Source organism: Ictalurus punctatus, chromosome 17, assembly GCF_001660625.3.
Source record: "Ictalurus punctatus breed USDA103 chromosome 17, Coco_2.0, whole genome shotgun sequence".
Classification (NCBI taxonomy): domain Eukaryota; kingdom Metazoa; phylum Chordata; class Actinopteri; order Siluriformes; family Ictaluridae; genus Ictalurus; species Ictalurus punctatus.
The window spans coordinates 24413300-24437445 of NC_030432.2; the positions used below are offsets into that span (position 1 = coordinate 24413300).

The 24146-nt window shown below is 38.8% G+C and overlaps 1 protein-coding gene across 3 annotated transcripts in view; it reads right to left on the reverse strand.

The window, feature by feature from the left end:
* The window catches only part of b3glcta (beta 3-glucosyltransferase a), a 137524-nt gene that overhangs the window by 75494 nt on the left and 37884 nt on the right, over window positions 1–24146 (reverse strand). For all 3 annotated transcript variants that reach the window (XM_047161224.2, XM_017491574.3, XM_017491575.3), the window contains exon 3: window positions 19855–19900. In XM_047161224.2, coding sequence (XP_047017180.1) covers window positions 19855–19900 — 46 coding nt within the window. The remainder of the gene's footprint in view (window positions 1–19854; window positions 19901–24146) is intronic.

Below are 24146 nucleotides of genomic sequence, written 5' to 3' on the forward strand. Positions count from 1 at the left end.
AACTATTAGAAGTCTGAATATTTAAGTTTTATTCAATTATTGAAATCCGCTCAGACGTATCAGATGATTTATATGTCAGTAGTATGAACTGAGTTTGAATTGAAGCATCCATTTTATTTATTTATTTATTTATTTATTTTTTTAAACAGCCAACGCAACTCTCACATTATGTTGCTTGCTGTCAGATAATTACATAATTACATGAACATGAACATTACCTACATCATACATGAACATTACCTACTGCTGTAACTCTATAGGCTGTAAAAATGCTCATATTCTGTTTAGAATAAGAGCCTGCATAATACAGCATAATAACTAGAACGAAGTGTAAAAAAAAAAAAACGGCTTGGTGCTTGGCACGTCCTGCGATAAAAGCCATACTGATTAAAATGGCAGCATACTGGAAGCCTTAGTACATCTGGTATAAAACACTTTAAAAGCAAAGAGAAATGATTAGGCTAATTTACTTACAGCTTTTTGGCTTATATCGAATCTCATATTGGCCAAGAAGAATGCAGGAAGTGCGCAAAAAAAAAAAAAAGAAAAGAAATTATGCTTCAGTGAGCACCCAGATGTTGTAATTTCAGAGACATAAATGCAAGCATGCACTTATTATTATTTTACCAAATGTTTTTATGAGCTCCAACCATCTACATCACAGTGATGCGTACTGATTAATACCCCCGATGGAACGATATGAAAACCAGTCGTGGTATGCAGAACCCAGTGTGAGGTTTTTTTTGTGTTATATACATGTCTAGGCACTACGAATATCTAGCATACATTACACAAATACATCATATTCTGCATGTCTACACCCAATTCCAGCTGCTATTCATTAACGTATAGACTAACACATATAGCAGTGCTGCTAGCATAGCATTGTTGTCACTAATGAGTAAAGAGCAGGTTTTTTTTTTTTTTTTTTTTTTTTAATTGTTGTATAAATTGGCAGAAACATTTTCTGGAAGATTGCCTATGGATTGCAGCATATCCAATTCAGAACACAAAAAGGATTTTATTTCAGAATAGAGAACCTGAGAGTGCTTTCCCAGCTCTCAGCCTGCACGGCTGTATAGCTTTATACAGCAATTAATGGAAAATAATTTGCAATTACATGCCCATTTGTCTTTGAGCTTCAATCTCAGTAGGGGTGGAGTGGTATGTGTGTGTGTGTGTGTGTGTGTGTGTGTGTGTGTGTGTGTATATATATATATATATATATATATATATATGTATGTATATAAGTATATACATATGAACAAAGAAGAATGTGGAAAACTGTCTTTATTGTTTAACCTTTGGATCTTTTGTTAAATAAATTCACAAAAATACTCTGCTCTCGTGAATATCAAACAATCACAAACAAAACACGGGTTTATAAAAAAAATACCTTTGTTAAATATAGGTGTGCAACAATTATTGGCACCCTTTTAGTTAATACTTTGTGCTAGCTCCCTTTGCCAAGATAACAGTTCTGAGTCTTCTCCTATAACGCCTGATGAGGTTGGAGAATGAGACCATTCCTCCATACAGAGTCTCTCTTCAGTTCACCCCACAGGTTCTCTATGGGGTTCAGGTCAGGGGACTGGGATGGTCAGGGCAGGACCTTGATGCTGTGGTCAGTAAACCATTTCTGTGTAGATTTTGATGTATGTTTTGGATCATCGTCCTGCTGGAAGATCCGACCACGGCCCGTTTGAAGCTTTCTGGCAGAGGCAGTCAGGTTTACACAGGGCACTGTATATATAGAGTCATGTGAAAGAAAAATAAGTACACCCCATGGAAACTGTTGGCTTTTTACAGTGCCTATTAATAAAGCTGATGTACTTGAACAAAACAACAAGGACAAATAACTTTTTCAATCATTTATTCTACATAAATGTCAATAGATATGATATTCTGTGGAAAAAGTAAGTACAGGCTTGGCCTCAGAATTCAGTATTCAGTATTGCCCCCTTTAGCAGAAACAACTCCTTGTAGACGTTTTGCGTAATCGTCCTCCAGTCTCTGACATCGGCTTGCTGGAATTTTTGACCGCTCTTCCGTGCAATATTCTTTCAGTTACAAGATGTTTGGGGGTTTTCTGGCATGTACTGCCCGTTTCAAATCCCCCAACAGCATTTCAATGGGATTCAAATCCGGGCTTTGACTTTTTCCAGACCCTTGATTTTTTCTTTTTGAGCCACAACTTAAACTTTTGAACAGATGGCCTCACATTATCTTCAAGCACTCTTTGATATGGATGCAGAATTCATAGCTGAATAAAGGAATGCAAGCTCTCAAGTCCCTGAGGCAGCAAAGCAACCCTTTCCAACACTAGGCTTCACGGTTGGTATGAGGTGCTTCTCATGAAAAGCTGTCTTTGATCTGCGCCAAACATGTCTGCTGTTACTGTGGCCAAGCAACTCTATCTTTCATTCATCTGTCCAGAGCACATTATTCCAAAAGGCTTTGTCTAGTCTTGCAAAGGCTTTTTCCTGGTACGCCTCCCACGCAGGTCAAATTTGTGCAATCTCTTTCTGATTGTAGACGCATGCACTTTGACACCAACAGTTGCACGACTTACTAGCAGATCCTGATGAAATTTTTGGGTTCTTGGAGACTTGTTTTTGCATCAGACAATCCACTCTCGGACTGAATTGGAGTCAGGACTCCAGTCCTGGAGTAATTGGCAGTTGTTTTAAATTTGTGCCATTTGTAGATGATTCCAATTTTATGGATGTGAAGGTATGATAAATGTCGGGGTGTACTCACTTTTTTTTTTTTTTACATGTGACTGATTAGTTTGTTTTTATTGTGAAAATCACTACAAAAATTACATTTTTATGTCAGTTGGTAATGGGAAATGGTCTGCACTTTTTTTAACCTTATGGTTCTACAAAGCGCTTTACACTGGTTCGCATTCACCCATTCACACACACATATACCCCAATGCTAACAGAGCTGCCATGCTAGCTTGCCATCAGGAGCAACTTGGGGTTCAGTGTCTTGCCCAAAGACACTTCGGTATGTGGAGTCATGTGGGCCGGGAATCGAACTGCCAACCCTACGATTAGTGGACGACCCGCTCTACCACCTGATCCACAGCCGCCCCATGGTAGAGTGGTAGAGTGCATCACTTTTACTAAGAGGCCCTGTTTCAAAGAGGATCAAATATTTGCTTGTCCATATATGTAAACAATTTCCATGGGATGTACTTATTTTTCATGACTGTACATGTATACACGTAGTATAATCACTGCGTGTAGTAATACTGATGCTGTTATCACTACTAGTATAGTATAAAGCGTAGCATGTTAAGGATATAATTATTCCATTTTGTTATCACATCATACCAGTATATTACTAGTGTCAAAGCAAATCCATACATTTCTGGCACTCTCTGTTGAAAATCTTACACTGTAGACAGAAAACGAGAGCTATGACTCCTTTAATTTTATTTTCACATTTAGCCCTAGGTCACTAAAATTGGAGCAATTATCTGGTCTTCCAGGCTGCAGCCGGGAGCTCGGAGTTTGACATTTAGACATCCTCCGCAATCCATTTAATCTGCTCCTTTTGTAGCAGTGACAACATAAATATCCTGGTGTCTTTTTTGCCTCTCTCATTTGTGGCCTATTCCAGCAGTAATTGCTGAAGCAACACACCACTGTCACCGAGAAACAATCAGTCAGGGGTGGGATTGAAAACGATTCTGCACATGCTGGATCAGATTCCAAGAAACAAAGCGACTACCTGTGCGCGTGCGTGTGTGTGTGTGCGTGTGTGTAAGTGCGGAGCGTTCGCCGTGCACAAAGCCATGGTGACAGGCTCTTCTCAGGCTTCCTGCAGCTTCATCATCTCTCAATTCAGCCACAGAATAATGACAACATGCTGAGAAGAAGATGGATATTTGCAATATCAGTCTAAGTGTGTGCGCGTCACAACGGAGAGGCAGTTAGCTTCAGCGTTTCAAATCTTTCCAGTTGAAAAGGCAAATGATGATAGGGTTCAATATAGTTGGAATAATAAAATCCCATCCCCAGACTAAGCCTGCCCACCTAATAGAAGCATAATCATAATTCCAAGCTTTCCAAGCCTCTCTATTTAAAAAAAGAAAGCCTCACTAATGCTATCTAACATTTCTTTTCATGCAGGAAGCCTCACAGAAGCACGGCAGCTATTGCATCATCATGTCATAGTTATGGGTTGCAAACGAAGGTGAGAGTTCACTTTAGAACTGAAAGTCAAGTTGTGAGTAGAGTGGAGTTGGGAGTTGAGCTTGGGAATTGACTTAGGAGTAGAATTGAGAGTCAATATGAGAAGTGTCTTAAGAACAGTGAGTCAAGTTGAGAGTTGAAAGTGAAGGTGAGAGGTAGGAGTCAAGTCAAGAGTTGAGATGTTAAAAGTCGCATACAGGGGTGACTTTAGAGTCGAGTTGAGAGTAAAGCCGAGTCAAGTTGAGAGTCAAATTCAGAGTTAAAAGTCAAGTTGAGAGTCCAGTTGCGATTTGAGTCACGTGTCAAGTTGAGAGTTAAGAGTCAAATTGAGAGGTGAGTTAAGAGTCAAGTTGAGTCAATATAAGGGTCAAGTTGAGAGTCTAGTTAAGAGTTGAGTTAAGTCAAGTGTAAAGTCGAGAGTAAAGTTGAGAGCCATGTATGGGTCTGCTGTGTTCTCTACGTGACATACTGCTAACATACATCTTAATGATCTAAAGCAGTGGTTTTCAAAGTGAGGGCTGCGGACCCCTTGGGGTCCACCAGGGGGTGCCCGGGGGGCCTCAACAATTTGGTGTGAAAAATATATAATTGCATATTTTCTTTTTCTCACTCTCAGACAACCACACACACAAAATCAATTCCTAATGTAATGTAAAGCTGTAAGATGTAATTATTAATATAAAAAAAAGGGAGATATATTCAGAAGTCTGTATTTTTAATGTGTTTTAAAGACATCTTGCAAAAGGGAGGCCTCGGTCAAATGTCAATGCCGTTTGGGGGGCCTTGCCCTGGAAAAGTAGATGTAAAGAACACTTTGAACATTTGGACATTTGCCTTGGGACACAACTGAAAAGCTCTGAATCACTAGATTAGTATTAGTTTGTTACTAGTATCATATTGACTTGATTTCAGGTTGTGAACATGTTCATGATAAAATCCATATTAAAGAACAGTGCATCCACACCTCTCATGCTCCCATAACTAAGCAAATGAAAGGGTATCAAAATCTGATCAGTATCATAGAGCTTTGATATCAAAAAAGAGAAAAAAGGGGCAGTGCATCCCCTCCTACATGAGAAGGCTAATTCAATCACGGTGTAGCTAGGAGTGTGTATGCTTTATGCGAGGTTTATCTGCCATCTGCCATTAAACCCTACATCTTGTCTTTGTTTATTTGGACAATGTCAATAATATTAAGCTGCTTCAAGCTTTAATCCTTTGTTTTTGTGGCTAATGAACAACAGATGATCTTTTACAGCACTTTTCTACTGCACACTCAAAATCAAGAAGTGGTCCAGACAGAGCTTGGAGGTCTAGCTCTAGTTCAATTACCATCAAGTTATTAACTAGGGCAACACCTGGAGAACAGCTATACAATTCTATATAGCACTACAGGTGAACCGATGCCTGCCTTTTGCCAACTTTTCCACATGAATCCCTCTAGATTTAACAAAAGCACCACTTCAGTTTGGAGTTTTCTGTTTTAGAAAAATTCTGCCCTGATACGGTCATGCTCTGCTGTTTTGTGGAACTGAACCAAGTTTGTCTGACTGTCCTGTTTCTTTATTTTGATGCCCATCATCTTGCCTGTGTGTTTACTGCCCAGCTATAGTTAGGACTGCAGGGAGAGAATTCAAGTATTCTTTATCCATGATTGCTTTCAGAGTTTTATAGGGATGGGATACAGGGAATAGGTACACAGCAGGAGGACACGCCTAATATGACATGTTGTATTTGGCCTATAATAACTGAAAGAAAAAAAAAAAAAAAGAAAACAAACTGAAAAAGAAATATAGTGCTCCCTCTAACGGGTTGAGGGGTGATGAATTTATGTTAGAAAAAAACAGAAAGAAAAAGAGAAAGAAACAGTCTTCATGACAACAGTAATACCACATACATCATCATATGATCATTATGGCTTACAACGATGATACTCTTATACTCGGATACTTAAGGTGTTGAGGTGGGAGTCACTGTGAGAGTCAAGCCAAGAGTTGGTTTTAAAGCAAAGAATCTAGTTGAGAGTCAAATTGAGAGTTGAGTCAAGCATTGAGGCGAGAGGAGTGTTGATTTTAGAGTCGAGTTGAAAGTCGAGGTGAAAGTCGGGTTTGGAATCAAGTTGAGAGTCGAGTTGAGAGACGAGTTGAGAATCGAGTTGAGAGTCGAGTTTAGAGCCAAGTTGAGAGTCAAATTTAGAATAAAGTTTGAAGTTGAAAGACCCATTTAGAGTCACGAGTCAGACCAAAAGTTGAGAGTCAAGAGTTAAGTTTAGAGTCAGAAGCAGAGTTGAGTTTAGAATCAAATTGAGAGTTGAGATGAGTCTAGCTGGGAGTCGAGCTCAGAGTCGAGATTAGAGTCACGTAAAGAGGGCTAAAAGTTGAGTTTTAGAGTCAACAATTTATAATGGAAACAAAAGGATAAGATTTGTACAGACTGTAATTCAGTGTTTATTTTTTAATATATTCAGTGGACTATATTCAATCTGCTGTTATCAAACCCAGTGAAGCTGCACCACATACCATTTGAAAATTAAACTACTTCTGTTCATGTTCAAGGAAAAAAGGGGTTGTATTTGCCACTGTAAAAAAAGATGTTTGCGAACCATCCATCCGTGCATCCATTCCTTCATTCCGCTATCCAACCAACAACTTAGCACAAAGTGCCATTAACTACTCTAAGAGCAGAGCGGACCACTTTTAATGTCAATGTCCGGTGCACTGATGAATCTCTGTGTGCTGCAACAATAATTGAAATCTGCACAGAACAATCTTAGTTAATTGCCTTTAAAGAACAACCAGATTATTGTAGTAACTGTGCACTCCCCTTGTAGCCTTTATTTTGAATGACAGAGACACACACGAGAAACCATTACACTGCTCAGATGAGCAATGAGCATGTCAGAGAGGATGCCATACTATCTGCAGTAGCCTGGATGTCAATACTTCATTTCCATGTGCGGTGTGAGAGAGAGAGAGAGAGAGAGAGAGAGAGAGAGAGAGAGAGAGAGAGAGAGAGAGAGAGAGAGAGAGAGACAAAGTGTGCACCCCACATAATGCTGATTGTTTCAGTGTCCAATTGGCTCTGCTCAAGTGACTCATATCATTGCACTCCTTTATATTAAGTGATTTGGAGTTGTCCTCCATTGTATGCCAAGCTTTTCAATTCTATCTTTTCCCCCTTGTAGAGAGCCTGAGTCATAGAGAACATTAAACAGTAAAAGAAAGACAGAACACATTCAAATGTAGCACATAAAAACTTTGAATACAAAAAAGCACCCACTGAAACATCAAATATTCAGCCAAGCTGCAATGTGCTTTTGTGTGGTCAAAAAAAAAATAAATTAATATTCACTTGAGAGAGCTGATGCTTTACCATGAGGCTGTGTCATGATGAAACCACATGGATTTCTCTGCAAATCAATCTCATATTCATACCACCTTTTTTATCCGCTTTCCACAAGAATCAATCGAATTTAATTTTCAGCTTGAGACAGAAAAGGTCAATGGCATAAATATCAGTGATTTCACAGGGATAAAGCTCAAGACACATAGTGTGGATGGAAAAAGAGAAAAGGCAGAAAAGGTTTGTTATGAGTCTGAGCAAAGTCAAGATTTGAGTTTAGAGTTGAGACCTGGGTTTAAAGTCATACGTTGAATTCGAGAGTTAAAACTCAAGTAGAGAGTCGAGAGTCAAGTTTATTGTCCTGTTTAGACTGAACAATAGGAGCTGAATTGAGAGTCTAATCCAGAGTCGAGTCGACAGTCGAGTTTAGAGTCAAGTCGAGAGTTAAAGAGTCAAGTAGAGAGTCAAGAGTTGAGTTTAGAGTCGAGTTTACTGTCCTGTTCAGAATGGACAGTAGGAGCTGAATTCAGAGTCGAGTTGATAATCAAGTCGAGAGTTGAAAGTCAAGTAGAGAGGTGAGAGTTTAATTTAGAGTCAAGAGCCGAGTCAATAGTCCATTTTAGAATCAACATTAGTGTCAAGTTTAGAGTCAGTGGTAAATGGTCAAGTCAAGTGGCTTTTTATTGTCATTTCAACCATATATAGCTGGTACAGTACAGGGAAACAAAACAATGTCCCTCCAGGACCACGGTGCTACTTGGATTAAACCAATACACTAACCACATGAGACGACACAGAACTAAAAAAAAAAAAAAAGACCTACACGTACATTGTACATACTGTACATGCAAACAACACAAGACAGTACAGTAAATCAGTACAGCAACTACTAAAACAGGACAATGGGCACAGTAAGTGCCAGTGTAGCGCAGACCAGTACACAGTTCAAGTAGTGCAAAAGAATAGCAATATAATACCATTTTTAAAATGCTGTGAATATAAACATACTATGACATAGTATTCAGCAGATTAGCTTACACCATATGTGAAGATAGCAGCAGGGTTGAGTGTAATGCGTTACAAAGTAACTCGTTACTGTAATTTAATAACTTTTTCCCACAACACAGTAATGTAACACGTTACATTTTAAATTGATGTCATTTGATTACAGTTACTGATGTCAATAAAATGACGTTACTCGCATTTCAAATTTATTGTTAAGAAAACAATATTAAGTAAGATGGATTTTTAAAAAATAAATCACGTTTTGGCCCGAAGTTTTTTTTTTTCTTTAGCCCAGAATAATTCTCCACTCAGAGCGGTTTGTCACTACGCAACAGAACGTCAGTAAAAGAAGACCGCCTGTAATTTTACATCTTCGGTGAACGGAGGTGAGACCAATCGGACAGGGTTTACAGGAAAATACGTGGAAATACTCGTGTCTTATTGGCTGACAGTCTCTCAATTCTGCCAAATGCTAGCTCACAGTCAGTGTGAGGAACAATAGATACATGCTGATTCTTTTTAAACCAGTAAAGGGGTTAAAACTGAAACAGTAACATCCTCTGATGCTGAGCAGGAAAGCAAGGTGTGTGAATGTCTATATGAGTTCCAGTTCACGTGAACATGATGTGAACAGAGCAGAAGGAAAGATAATGTACTTTGCATGGCTCTGTAGCAGCTAAACCCATACAGTGGTAGCTTAGCTGTGTTTCCCTTTGGCTAGAGACACCAAACTAGCCTAATTAGAAAAGTTTTATATTTGATCGGTCTGGTCGTCCTACAAACAGTGACAAAACCTGAGGAAAGTGTCATGATGAATCCTAGTTTTTCTGATCATGTCATACATTGATAGTAAAGTAATTAGTAATCGGATTACTTTTTACATGAGATCAGATTACAATTTCAAAGTAGTGATTAGTAATCTGTAGCGGATTACTTTTTTTTGAGTAAACACTGGGTAGCAGCCAGGTAAAGACTATAGTGGTGACAAGAAATTGAACATAATATTTTTTATAAGCACATTAGCAGCAAAAATACAGGCTGTCAGTACAGAAATGTGCAAAAATTGCAAGGGGACTTGGATGAAGTTCAGTTCAGTATGAGTGTGTGTGTGTGTGTGTGTGTGTGTGTCAGTCCAGTCTCTGGGTATTGAGGAGTCTTATGGCTTGGGGGAAGAAGCTGTTAGACAGTCTGGCCATGAAGGCCCGAATGCTTGGATGAAGGGTGAAGAGTTTGTGTGAGGGGTGTGTGGGGTCCTCCACAATGCTGGTGGCTTTGCGGATGCAGCGTATGGTGTAAATGTCTATGATGGAAGAAAGAGAGACCCCAATGATCTTCTCAGCTGTCCGCACTATCTGCTGCAGGGTCTTGCGTTCCGATACGGTTTCCGAAGGGGGGAGGGGCGGGAGATGAGCTTTTATCAGCCTTTGCAGAAAGTAGAGACGCTGCCGGGTTTTCTTGGTCGGCTGGTGTTAAGGGACCGGGTGAGGTTCTCCGCCACGTGAACACCAAGGAGTTCGGTGCTCTTGACGATCTCCACGGAGATGTTCAGCGGAGAGTGGTCACGTTTTTGTTCGAGTCAAGGGTCGAACGTCAAGTCACGTTTAATGGTCAGTAGAATTTAAGAGTCAAGATTCGAGTTTCAAGTAAAAAAAGTCAGATCAAGAGTCGTGTTGAGAGCCAAGTTTAGAGTCGGGCATGAGACACACAGTGGCACAAAGTATACCATTAAGCCTGAATAGAAAACAGAGGGAAGACAGAACAAGCTCATTATAATTCTCAGCGAGGAATACTGGCTGCATTCAACACCTGACATTATGCAAGGAAGCTTGAGCCAGTTATAATCACTCTCATTAGAGATGTCTCTGGGCCTGTAGACAACTCTAGATAATGAGTCTAATAACCTCCTAGTTTGCATCAACAACACACGACCTGAAAGCGAATGCTGCGTTTCAAAACCTCAGCTCATCATCTGTATGCAACTTCAAGGACGTGTATCGAGTTACCATAATATTTGCCGTGTAGATAAAAAAAAAAAAAAGCCCAGGGCTTTAAACAGCCAAGAATTTATGAGCACCAGCAGCCACTGGATCGATGCAGGAAAGAAGCAATGGTGTCTCTGAAACTGTCTCCTTTCAGAAAAAGCCATTTTTAGGGCATGTTGATGCAAACTAGTAGTAAACAGTAAGAGGAAAGGATAGGATGAGGAGAAAGAGGATTTGCTCGCAGTGGGCTTTCTTCCCTCTCTCTCACTGTGTTAGGCCAGGACTCATCAAACACCTCTGTCAACTTCTTCAAATGTGCCAAGATGAAGATGTATAATCTTCAGAAATGTTTGACTGGATCATGCTTCTTCACATGTTAGTGCGTAAACAGATGGCTTCTTTCAGTGCTGCGTCTGGCTAGAAGGAACTGGAGAGGTTTGGAATATTTTGGTTCGGAGCCACATAAGGTATCTCAGAATTACAGCGCACACAGCTTCTAGTTACAGCTACAGTATTAATAAGATTTAAAAATCCCAAAGATAAGAATCAGCATTATCCCAACAACTGCTAAAATCTGCTTTTGAAGAATGGCTTAGGTTTTAGTTTCTAGCTGTAGGATATATCTTGTCTTAAACGAAATGACTCTATTGGTGAGGATTCCCCTTTCTGGTCTCAGACCAGGTGTAATCTGTCTTGAAAAAAAGAAAACAAAAACAAAACAGCTCTTGTTTTGTGTCTTGGCCTGAGGCGTTTTCTTTCTTTTTTTTTTTTCTTTTTCCATAAGACTCATAGTTATGGCCCTACCTCAAAGATAAATTTAGTCATGATGTAAAGAGATATCTGTAAAATAAACACAGGAAAATGAGTGTATTATGGGGAATAGCGGGATGCAGGGTGTACACTCTGCAAAAATAAATAAATAAATAATTTTTTAAAAAAATCCCCCCACACACAATGCCAATGCTAAAATGGTCTAGATTTTCATTTTCTATCAATTTGATCCTAATTTCGTTAGAACCAATTTCCACCCACTAACTAATTCCTCCGTATCTTTAAACAGCTACCAATGTGGGAGGGTGAAGGCTCACATGTATCTGACTATGTAGTCCAGAGAAAGCACATTTCTGATGTTCACGCAACAATATTGGACAGAAAAATCCCCTCAGACACCTGCGACTGGATCGTGTCACTCTGATAAACAGAAGACTGATCAGAGGAATGCCATTCCTCCCACCCAGAGATCAGGGAGGTGTCACAGGTGTGATGGGGAAAATGCTTAAACTTGTATATACCTTTTAAAATTAGAAAAAGAATAACGCTAATAATCAAGCTTTTTTTTAATAATCTATTTTGTTTACATGTGGTTTAGTCGGCCTATCATGGACTCTCCATTATAAAGGCGGTCTAACTGTAGAAGATAACATTGTTCCCTCCATGCACTCTTTTCTTTACCCTATATTTGATACAGACCGACCTGTGTACCGAACGTTAATGGTTCTTATTTATACTGACTTAATTTGACTTACTCATGAATATGCCTGGGCTCAGGATAACTAGGGCTGCTGGGCCAGATTTAATGTCTTTAATGTTCTTGGTATGTGCTTTTTTGGGGGTTTTGTCTTGTCTGTACATTTGAGGATCTGTTTTGTTGTTATGCCACTACAATTTAACATATCTTTACTATAGTTTTTGATTTACTTAACTTTGACTTACTACCTAGCACCTAGCATGTTTATGACTTTTTTTTTTCATATAGAGTGGATAATATTAAAGGTTTAAAAATGGTTCATTTGAATTCAAGTCTTCTACCAAAAATTGATCTACTATGTGCTTGAGTAAACCAACTATCATCCGAATATTATTGCTTTGTCAGAGAAGTGGCTGAGTAGTAAGATATTTCGATAAGAAAATTAAACTTCTAAATGATGTACTTTATAGAGTGGACAGAAATTCCAGGGGTGGTGGTGTGGCAATATACGTCTCCTCTAATCTGATATCGGAGTTAATTATACCTTCGAATCGAACCGAGATATTTTGAATGTCTTTTTGTTAAAATAACTTTTCATCAGAACAAATACTGAACTATTGGAAGTATATATTAGACCCCCCTCTGCACCCGCTGAATCGTTTAATTGTTTGATTGCTGACTTCATTTTATTTTTAAAAAAAAAAGAAAAGAAAAGAAAAGAAAGGATTATTCTAGGAGACTAATAAAAAACTGGCTAGATAAGTCTCTCTCTAAAGATAAAAAAATGATTTAGAATATTTTCATTTAACACAATTAATCAAAAATCAAAAAGCCCACTAGAGTTACCTCAACAAGTCCGTCTTTAATTGGAACGGGATATTCAATGGTCAGGTGTCACAAAGGTCACATGGATATATAGTGCAGTTCTAGCTATCGTAGCAAAAACCATTTCTAAATGTAAATGACTAAATACGTGTGTTTTTCAGTAACTACCTCCCTTTTACAGTTAACTTGCATCTGTAAAGGAGTTACAGTATATTAACAGTTTTGAAATGAACTATATGTCTAGTAATTCTGCACAAAAATTGATGTTATGTCTAGCACCCTAAACGGTTCTTCAGTTTGTCTATCTGAGGGAACCTTTAAAGGTATTGTGTAGAACCATAAAACAAGGTGTTTGTTTTTATTTATTTTTTCCCTCTTTTGGCTGCTCCTGTTCGGGGTTGCCACAACCCCATATTTTCATTCTGGCACATGTTCAATGACGGATTCCCTTCCTGACGCAGCCCTCCCCATTTTCCAGACTTGGGCCCAACACTGAGAGTGCACTGGCTCGTGCATCCCCCCTGACCTGATCGAACCCGGGCCGCAGTGATTTACAATCACTAGTGAGTTGAGTGTAAATGTACGAGAATAGAAATATTAAACAAATACAAATATTTAAAAATATATTCAGCAAGACCCAAGAACTAACGATATACTGAGTTAAAAGTACTGCATGTTTTTAATCTGGATTTCAAAGCAGTTGTCGAGTAGGTATCTGAATAAGTGCTCAGAAAGTCAGAATGGGTTAGATTACTTCAGGAGATCACTGAGATATGCCAGACTGGAACTAATGCAGAACTTAAAGAGCAGAGAGTGTGAATAAGCCCGGGGTATCGTATTCTGACTTTCTTTTACTGTTTAGGAATGGGCTGCTGCTTTCTTCCTTAAACCTTGCCTAAAGATGCAGCAGCGCAGACAGCCATAACCATGTTAAAACAGTCCGATATAATCCAATCTAGAAATATTCATGATTGTGTGCTGTATCAACGAGCAAATGCTACCAAGAAATATCTTCTTCAGGCAGCTCAAGTCCTTATGATCACATCATTTCACTTTTTAATTAAGTGTCCGTAATGTTTTCTTTTCTTGGCTTAACTTCTATGTTGAATACGTGAGCACTGAAGACTAAAGTAAAGAAATGATAGGCTTCTCAAACAGTTTTCCAATTTCTCTTGATAAAATACATTTTGCTAGCAGCTACTCCACCTAAATGGAGTTTTAAATGGAAACTGAAGCATGGTTTTAATCTAATGTCAGCATGACATGACATCCAAAGACACTCGGTGAAATTTAGCAATTTTGCAGCTTGGCATTCCCACACAAATCTAGTTTTAAGAGAGATTGCTGGAGGCCTGTGTTGTCCTGTGCTGACGCAATTCCTATCGCAGACACTGCTCACAATGAATGCACACATTATGGACTGGAGACATGAAGAAGAAAAGCATGAATCCTTTTTCGGGCTGCACAATGAATGGTTGTCAACTGGCCATTATAATACTGATCTAACTGGACATCAATGCACGCACGGGAGCCTTCTAACTATTGTTATTCCTGAGTGGTGACATTCCAGAACGTGTATATCTGCTTAAATGAATCAGGATCCTTCACATGATCACAAAAGTTGTCATTTTTGAGTAATTTAAGTAATTTTAGCTCACCAGTGTAGGGATTTGAATAATATTGAAATGTAATGCAAATCACAGTATGGGGCAATAAAATCATAATGAAATCATAATGAAATCATACTGAAATCATACTGAAATCATAATGAAATCATACTGAAATCATAATGAAATCATAATGTCCTTTGCCACATTTAACTTGTATGTGTTAGTATTTTTAAAGAAGTTATTTGACATATAAGACATTTTTTGGTGAAAAGTGCAACATTTATCGGCTACATGTACACCTACGGGAAGTGGCGGTTAAATAACTGAAAGGTTATAAGTTCAAATCCCAGCACTGTCAAAGACCTTTTTGGCAAGCATCAGCCAAGTGAATGAATGAATGTAAACTGTAATGCAAAAGAAAACTGAACGATAGTTTGAGAAATATATATATATAAAAAAAGTCAAATTTAAACTCGGATCTTAATTACATTTTATACTGAGCAGAGAATTCAGATACACTCACTAAGGACTTTCCTCGGAACACTAGAGTAAGACTGAGTAGGGCCTCCCTTTGCTCTCAAAACAGCCGCAATTCTTTGTAGTATGGACAAAATGTTGGAAACATTACTTCGACAATTTGGTCCATGTTGACCTGACCTGCAATTTCTGCAGATTTTTCAGGTGATTGGGAAAGCCCCGGAAGAACACTGAACTCATTCTCATGTACATAGAGCCAGTCTGAGACTTTGCTTTTTGACATGGTGCATTATCATGCTGGACGTAGCCATTAGAAGATGGGTCAATTTTGGCCATGAAAGGATGCACATGGTGAAAAGGTCAGCAAAAAGACTGGTGTTCAAGCGATGATTGAGTGGTATTACCAGGCCCAAAGTGTGCCAAGAAAACATTCCCCACACCATCACATCACCTCCACCAGCCTGGACCGGTAATACAAGGCAGGTTCAGGAGTCCATGGATTCATGCTGTTGGTGCCAAATTCTGACCCTACCATCTGTGTGGCTCAGCAGATATCAAAATTCAACAGACAAGCACACGTTTTTCTACGTTTTTACGCCTTCAACTGTCCAGTTTTGGTGAGCCCGTGCTCACTGCAGCCTCAGCTTTCTATTCTTGGCTGCCAGAAGTGGAACCCAATGTGGTCTTCTGCTGTTGTTGCTCATCCGCCTTAAGGTCTGACATGTTGTGCATTCTGAGATGCTTTTCTGCTCAACACAATTGTACAGAGTCTTTATCTGAGTTACTGTAGGCTCTCTGCCGGCTCAAACCATTCTGGCTATTCTCCTTCTCATCACCAAGGTGTTTCCATCCACAAAACTACCACTCACTGCCCTCACACAGTAATCAAGTTGCTGAATAGCTGTGCTGAAGAGACATGGACATAATCGTAATCAATCAAGTTTGTAATCAGATATGGGCTGTCTGCTATGAACCTGCGCTGTATTTGAAATGGAATCTTTAAATGCAATTTTCTCTCTTTTCAAAACGCTAGAAATTTATGCGTGATTGAGATACACGAAAGAGAGAAATGTACCTCAGATAAGGGCAGCCGGTAGCTTCCACAACTACATATAGCAGGAAATGTCGACATTATGATCATGAACATCATAATGCTTTCCCAGACTATATGATATGATCATAATAACCACAAACCTATGAATAATTACACAGAAATGTGATGCCTTTCATATTTTTTACTTTTTTTTTTTTTTTTATAGAACCTCTTTTCATCTTTCCAGCTGGAACACTCTACACTCTGAATAACTGCGTGCAGAATCATCTTGGCATGCTTCATAAATGGTAGTCATTACACTTCTTGCCACAGTGTCTGCCTAATGATAAAGATGACTTGCTGTCCTTGATCAGTTTCTCTGTGCGAGAAGTTTTAAAGCTCAGCCGTCACTTTTAATAAAGCGGAGGAGAAATGAGACAAACAAGCTCTCCTCATTTACAAAATTCAATTTCATGTCCATGCATAATTAAAAACGTCATTGATTCTATGGCAAACCGTTTATCTTCTCTAATCTCGCTCATTTCCCTCTTCCTGTGCCTTTCCACCTACTCTTTCTTTTCTCTCCTAATTACACTATCCTGTATAAACAGGCTTCATGTTGCTGTTGGGAAATAAAACAGTAAAAAAGGTGAAGCCCCTGTCAGCTGCTTTGTCCACCTAGACATCACGCTAGCCTCATTCCAAACAAATACAACGAAATTAATTAACAAGGAAACGTTTAATGCTCAGGCACACAGAAACTGCTCTATCACTGTATAACTTACAGTTAAAAACCATGAGGTGCTGAGAAGAAAAAAAAATCATATCAGTAAGCTTTATTGCTGTTACATACATCTAGATAAAGCATGAATGGCATCATGCAGATCTTGCTTGGGGTACTCGTGCTTTCTGTTTATTCACTTCTCATGTTTCTCATGGAAAATAAAAAAAGCAGGATTTCTTTTGATCAGACTGTGAATTTGAGCTCATGGAGTAGACAGTGGTACTGTCCTGTCTTCATGGAAATGGCTTTTCAAAACACTTTTTTTTTTTTTTTTTTTTTTTACACTATCCAGATTTTCTATGTAGAGATTTCTTGGTACTATTAAAGGTCATGAAAAGTGAAATGTCATTTGAAAAAGGGACACATTGTTGGTTTAGAAAATAAGGGAATTTCTGAACACAACAGCTTTTGAACCTTACTGTCTCGAGTCTATATTATTTTGAGAAGTATATTATTTGAGAACCGGCATTGTGGATGACCCCACACACAAACTCTTCACCCTCATGCCGTCTGGAAAAAGGTACCGGAGCATTCGGGCCCTCAAGGCCACGTTTCTGTAACGTTTTTGAAGCTGCAGCCACAGTCCTGGATGAGCTCACGGTTACGGTAACATCGTATATCAGTTTCTGTGAGGATATGTGCATCCCTACGAAGACATTCTTATCATACAATGACGATAAACAATGGTTTACAGCTAAACTCAGAAAGTTTCATCATGCCAAATAGGATGCTTACAGAAGTGGGGATAAAGTCTTGTACAACACGGCCACGGACACACTAATAAAGGAGATCAGAGTGGCTAAAAGGATCTACTCAGAACCCTGCGTCTGCGTAGAAAGGCATGAGAAACATCAAGTACAAGACACCATCACCCCGCTCTGTTGAGTATCAGTATTTGGCTGACGAACTGAATGTGTTTTACACCAGGTTTGAAAAGCCCGGTCTCACACCCATCCCCCCCTGATCTGCACTTCACGCAACCATCAACACCTCCTGCAGCCCCCCCCCCCCCCCCCCTTTCCCTTCCTGCTGTTCAACCTGCACCTCTGTTCTGTGAGGAAGATGTGTGAAAGACTAGGAAAGCTTCAGGCCCAGATGGTATTTCACCTGCTTGTCTGAAAACCTGTGCTGACCAGCTTGCCCACATCTTCACACAGATCTTCAACAGATCACCGTAACAGTGTGAAGTTTCCAACTGCTTCAAATGCTCCACGATCATTCTGGTCCCCCCAAAAAACTAAATCAGTGGTCTGTGGTCATGAAGTCATTTGAGTGACTCGTATTGGCCCACGTGAAGGACATTACTGGATCCCCGCTGGACCAGCTTCAGTTTGCTTACAGAGCAAACATCTGTAGATGATGCAGTCAACATGGGACTGCATGATATCCTGCAACACCTCGACAGACCAGGGACATATGCAGGGATCCTACTCGTGGACTTCAGTTCGGCTTTCAGCACTATTGTGCCTGAGTTGCTCTCAAACAAACTGACCCAAATCTCCGTGCCCACCCCTCTCCGTCGGTGGATCACCAGCTTCCTGACAGACAGACAACAGCGAGTGAGACTGAGGAAGCTCACATCCGGGACCCTCACTGTCAGCACTGGTGCTCCTCAGGGATGCGTTCTGTCTCCTCTGCTCTTCTAGCTGTATAGAAATGACTGCACCTCTAAGGACCCCTCTGTTAAACTCCGGACGTTTGCAGATGACACCGCAGTCATCGGCCTGATCCGCGACAGTGACGAGTCTGCATACAGACGGGAGCTTGAACAGCTGTCTGCCTGGTGCGGTCATAACAACCTTGAGCTGAACACGCTCAAAACCGTAGACTTCAGAAGGTACCCCCTGTACTCCCCCCATCACCATCATGAACAGCACTGTGGCAGCAGTGGAGTCATTCATGTTCCAGGCACGACCATCTCTCAGGACCTGAATTGGGAAGCTCAACCTGCCACAGGAGCTGCTGAAACAGTTTTGCTCAGCCGTCATTGAGTCTGTCCTTTGTATTTCTATAACTGTCTGGTTTGGTTCAGCTGCCAAATTAGACTGAAGGAAACTACAATGGACAGTCAGGACTGCTGAGAAAATGACTGCCCTGCTCCCCCCCTTAACCTCCAAGAACTTTATACCTCAAGAGTGAGAAAAAAGGCTAAGAACATCACTTTGGACCCCTCACACCCAGCCCACTTTCTCATTGAACTATTGCCCTCTGGTCGGCGCTACAGAGCACTGAGCAGCAGAACAGCGAGACACAAGAACAGCTTTTTCCCCCTCAGACGATCTCCCACCTGAACAATTAAAACTGACAACAGGATCTCGGCATTGTGTATTTAATGCAACAATAATTTTATTGTTTTAAATAATTATTATATTATATACCTCTGTACATTCATTCCACAAACTGTATAAAACATACATTATATACTATATACACATTCTATACTTCCATTTGCACATAACTGTACATCTGTATACAGCACATCTGTACATACATAATCCTGTCTATTTTTGCAATGTCTTTAGTATTGTATTGTACTGTATTATATTTCATTTTATTGCTTTGTGTGTATATATATATATATATATATATATATATATATATATATATATATATATATATATATATACACACACACACACACACACACACACACACACACATACATAGTGTAATGATCCTTTTTTTTTTTGTGCACTGGAACTTCCTGTCACCAAAACAAATTCCTTGTGTGTGTAAACACACTTGGCAATAAAGCTCATTCTGATTCTGATAATAAAGGTCTATGTGAGTGTATTATTGTATTAAATGCTCATCAGAAAAAATAACTAGTCTACAAAATTTAAATATCTTAAATAATTTTTATTTTTTTTCCCTAGCTCTTGAGCAACAAAATAATGAGAAGGAATGGATAAAAATAAGTATAGTGAGAAGGAAGAATCTCATGTCATCTCATATGTCAAAAGAGATTTTTACAACGTGCGTATAAGGTTTGATGTGGGTTTACTGCATTTAAATCATAAAACAGAAGTGAAAAATATGCAAACGTACGCCATGTCAACCAAAGAAAATATCTGATTCCATGAAAAGTATCCAAAAATCCACAGAAGCTCTTGTAATACTCACAGAGTTGACTTTCATGGGGAAGTCTGTCTGGAAATGTGTCTTGGACCTGAGAAAAGAGAATAAGAGGAAAGGCCGACAAGGCATTATTGACTTAGCAGTGCACAAAAGAAGCAGGAAGTAAACAACACAGCCTAATTAGAGAAGCACTGCACATCATTCCTTAGGAGAAGCAAATCCCATACATCTAAGAAACAGTGATTAAAAGTTGACAAACAACACGGTGCGTAATTGAGAAAGCTAGTGAGAGAAAGACGATAAGAATAAGAAGCCTGAGTATATTGCTTCTTTGTGGCAATTTCCAGACCTAATTAAGGATCTCAGATATGAAAGTATTGTCTCTGTGCATATGTTTAGTAATTCAATTAAATTTTTAAAGACCAACGAACGCAGAGTGAATTAAGACTGTTTGGCTTAATAAGCTGAGAGACACTCTGTCATTAGCTCCTCTAATTGTGTGGTTTTACAGGTTGCGGCAGGGGTTAACGTAGTCGAGTGCTGCCTCATTTAGGACATTAAGCCCTTTATTCTAGTACAAAATTTGCAGCTATGTCTCACTTCTGTTCGTTCCAGAAACTCACAAGGTGCCTTGTCTTCCAGAGCCTCTGAACTTTGACATGTCAGGCAAGAGAGTAGAGATCTGAGAGACTCCCAGAGGTTTTCGGCACTCTCCGTTCTTGCATTTCACTTTCTTAGTAGTTAATGAGAAACGCCCACAAGGGAGCTTGTGATGTATGACTACCGCTCTGCTAGCAATTTCTGAACTCTGAGCACAGTTACATCAAGTTATTTATCCACAAGCAGGGTCGACCCTGGTGTATTATTACAGCTCTGGAGTTTAAAAGAAAAAAAGAAAAAAGAACAGCTGAATCATCCAGGTGTGGTCATGAATCAAAGTTGTTAGAATGCAAAACATTATCGCAGCCTTGAGATGAAAGCGTTAGGTAGTTACTCATGCCTTTTCAGCACTCACGATCTCAGGATTTAAAAAAAATTTTTTTTTTACAGTGGTACTCCACATTTCCACCGTTCTCCGCTCATATGGAGCATCCTTTCAGCACACGCTCCTACACCTGTGAGTGTGCATATATATATATATATATATATATATATATATATATATATATATATATAAAACTATCTGGTATCATCCAAGTGGGTGGGTTTCCTTTTATATCTGATTTCTCTCAAGGTTTCATCTCAGGGAGTTTGTTTTTGCCACTGACACCACTGGGTCCTCCCCCTCATTAGGGATTCTTTAAAGCTGCTTTGTGACACTGTATATTGATAAAAATGCTATACGAATCAAATTGAATTGAAGTGGTTTATTAGCAGTCATATGGCTACTGTATTATGCATTCAGTTCATTCAATTATCAACAAAGCAATTATTATATGGGCCATATATATTTAAAACTTATCATTTTACCATCCATCAGGTAAACAAGTTGAGGGAGTTGAGTTGTCATAGAAACTAAATGACCTCACCAGCAGCTCCTAACATCACTGTTTCCTTTTTCATGCCTTTATTAGGTGAGGAATCAGCAGTGAAATTGTCTAAAAGACATGAAAAAAGGCATTGGCCTTGACTCATCTTCTGTGGTCCACCACTAGTATTCATTTAGCAATGTCATATTTGTGATCTAAAGGAATATGAGGCAAATTTATTCATGGCCAGAGGAGACCACATCATCCCTAATTTGATTCATTGCCAGAGGTGAGTAACAGACATTGACTTAATTAGACTCCGGAGGTTAAGTGAAACCCATGGGTTTCCTTCCGTCACCTTCACCCACGAACAAGGCAACACCAGCATGTGGGTGAATGCAAAAAAAAAAAAAAAAAAGTATATATATTTATTTATATATATATATATATATATATATATATATATATATATATATATATATATATATATATATATATATATATATATATATACACACATACATTTTTTTTTTTTTGCAGCACTTTTAACAAACCCAGATGTACACAGACAAAGATCCTACTGAACAAATCAGAATTGACACTGGCAAGGAAAAACTCAACAAGGAACAAAACAACAGTCAAGATGGGAATAAAATGAATCCAAGGCCAGGTCTGGTCTGGTCCGTGTCACACTATCATGCAATGTATGGACACTACACTATATTAAAGGGCTTCTGGTTATCTGGTTAAAATAGAATGATGAGATGAGACATCTTAGGCATTCAGGAGAGCTTCGATGTACTGAGATGATCTATAACCAAAGCCAAAGAATGCAGGGCTCTCTATATCTCTCTCTCTCATTTCAGTAGCCAGTGGAGCAGAGAAGAAACAGCATGAATCAGAAAATGTCATGTCATAAGGATACAGTACAGTCAACTGGGGGGGTTGGGGGCAAACTTTCAGTACCATTTTTTCCTTTATTTAAAATAAAATCCACAAACTTAGTCTTACAAATATAAACTTCAGACTAAAACTTTATAGAACTGTTCGTCCAATTATATAAGACTGAAAAGAACCCAATACACACATCATTAATTTAGGACTTTAGTTTAATTCAGTGCTTTTTGCGCATCCATAAAAAAAATAATGCATACATATACACACACATACTATATATATATATATATATATATATATATATATATATATATATATATATATGTAAATTAATATATAAGTTTATATTATATAATAGTATTTATGCATTACTTTTTATAAAAGGTAATGTTGACAAACAGTAAAATGAAGAAAGTCATTGTCGGTGACTCTGGGTATCTGCTAAAGCTAGCGGCGTGACATTACGTGTGTTTGAAATCATTCACCGTCGACTAGGAAGCGGTGTACACTTCTGGTTAGTAAAAAAAACCCGTTAGTGCTCCTTTTGAGACGATATTACCTTTCTAAAATTCACACACTAGACGGTCGAGTACGCAGTGCATAGTGTAAGTGTACAGTACGTCATTTTGGGACGCAACTTTAGTATTTACACTCCGAAGCGTGTTTTCGGAACAGAAGTAACGTAATGAGTAAATGTACCGTGCGCAGACCGACTGATCCATCGTGAGATTCGTTGACAACGATTTTCATAATCGATTATCATCCATTTTTATCGATTAGTTGTTGCAGCTCTACTTCACATAAATTAGAAACAACACGATTCTGTTGTTCTGTGTATTTATTGTTCTGTGTATTTATTGTCCTGCATTTTTCTCACACTGTTGTGTATTTGCACTCACTTTATGTAGTTTTGTGTACTGTTATCAGCTGCACCATAGTCCTGGAGAAATGGCATTTCATTCCACTTTATAAAAGCTATATAGAGGCATGACAATAAAATCCCAAGACTTGTCTTGACACAGATCAGGTACAACAAGTTATATATATATATATATATATATATATATATATATATATATATATATATATATATATATATATATATATATATATTATACCATGACACTGCTAAATTCTCTATTCTGACTGTTAAGATGGTGTTGCCTAAAATTCTGTAATACACTATGGTATGGCCAAAAGTACGTGGACAACATCACATGCTTGTTGAACATCCCATTTCAGATTTATTCCCACTCTTCTGGGAAGGTTTTCCACTAGATCTTGGAGTGTGGCTTTGGAGATTTTTCCATTCAGCCACAAGAGTATTTGTGAGATCGGGCAGTAATGTTGGGTGAGGAGGCCTGGAGTACTGTCAGCATTCCAACTCATCCCAAAGGTGTTCGTTGGAATTGAGTGCAAACCACTCGAATTCTTGGCAAACCAAGTCTTCATGGACCTTGTTTTGTGCACAGGGGCATTCTCATGCTGGAACAGGTTCGGGCCACTTATTTCCAGTGAAGGGAAAATGTAATGCTAAAACATACGAAGACAATATGGACAATTATGTCCTTCAAACTTTTGGGGAAGAACCCTGTACGAGTGCAATGGTCTGGTGTCCACAAACGTTTGGCCATATAGTGTACATATAGTGCACTTGTCCCAAAGTTTAATTTACTTATTGTTTCTATAGTAACAACTAACTCACAGGGATTTAAGTGGTGGGAATCCCACATAATTTAATGTAGCCTAAAAATAAATATTACATACGTACAAACATACAGAAAGAATAAGGTAATGAGGTAACATTTGATGAGGGAATGAACAGCAGGTCAAATTTTAATGGTGACAGAAACTTAGTTTGTGGAAGTTCTGCATTAAATGTAATTATAAACAGATATGATGCATTTCCTTTTTTTTCCCCCTAGGGAAAAGAATTACACCAACTCACTGTTTATAATTTTTCTAGCATTT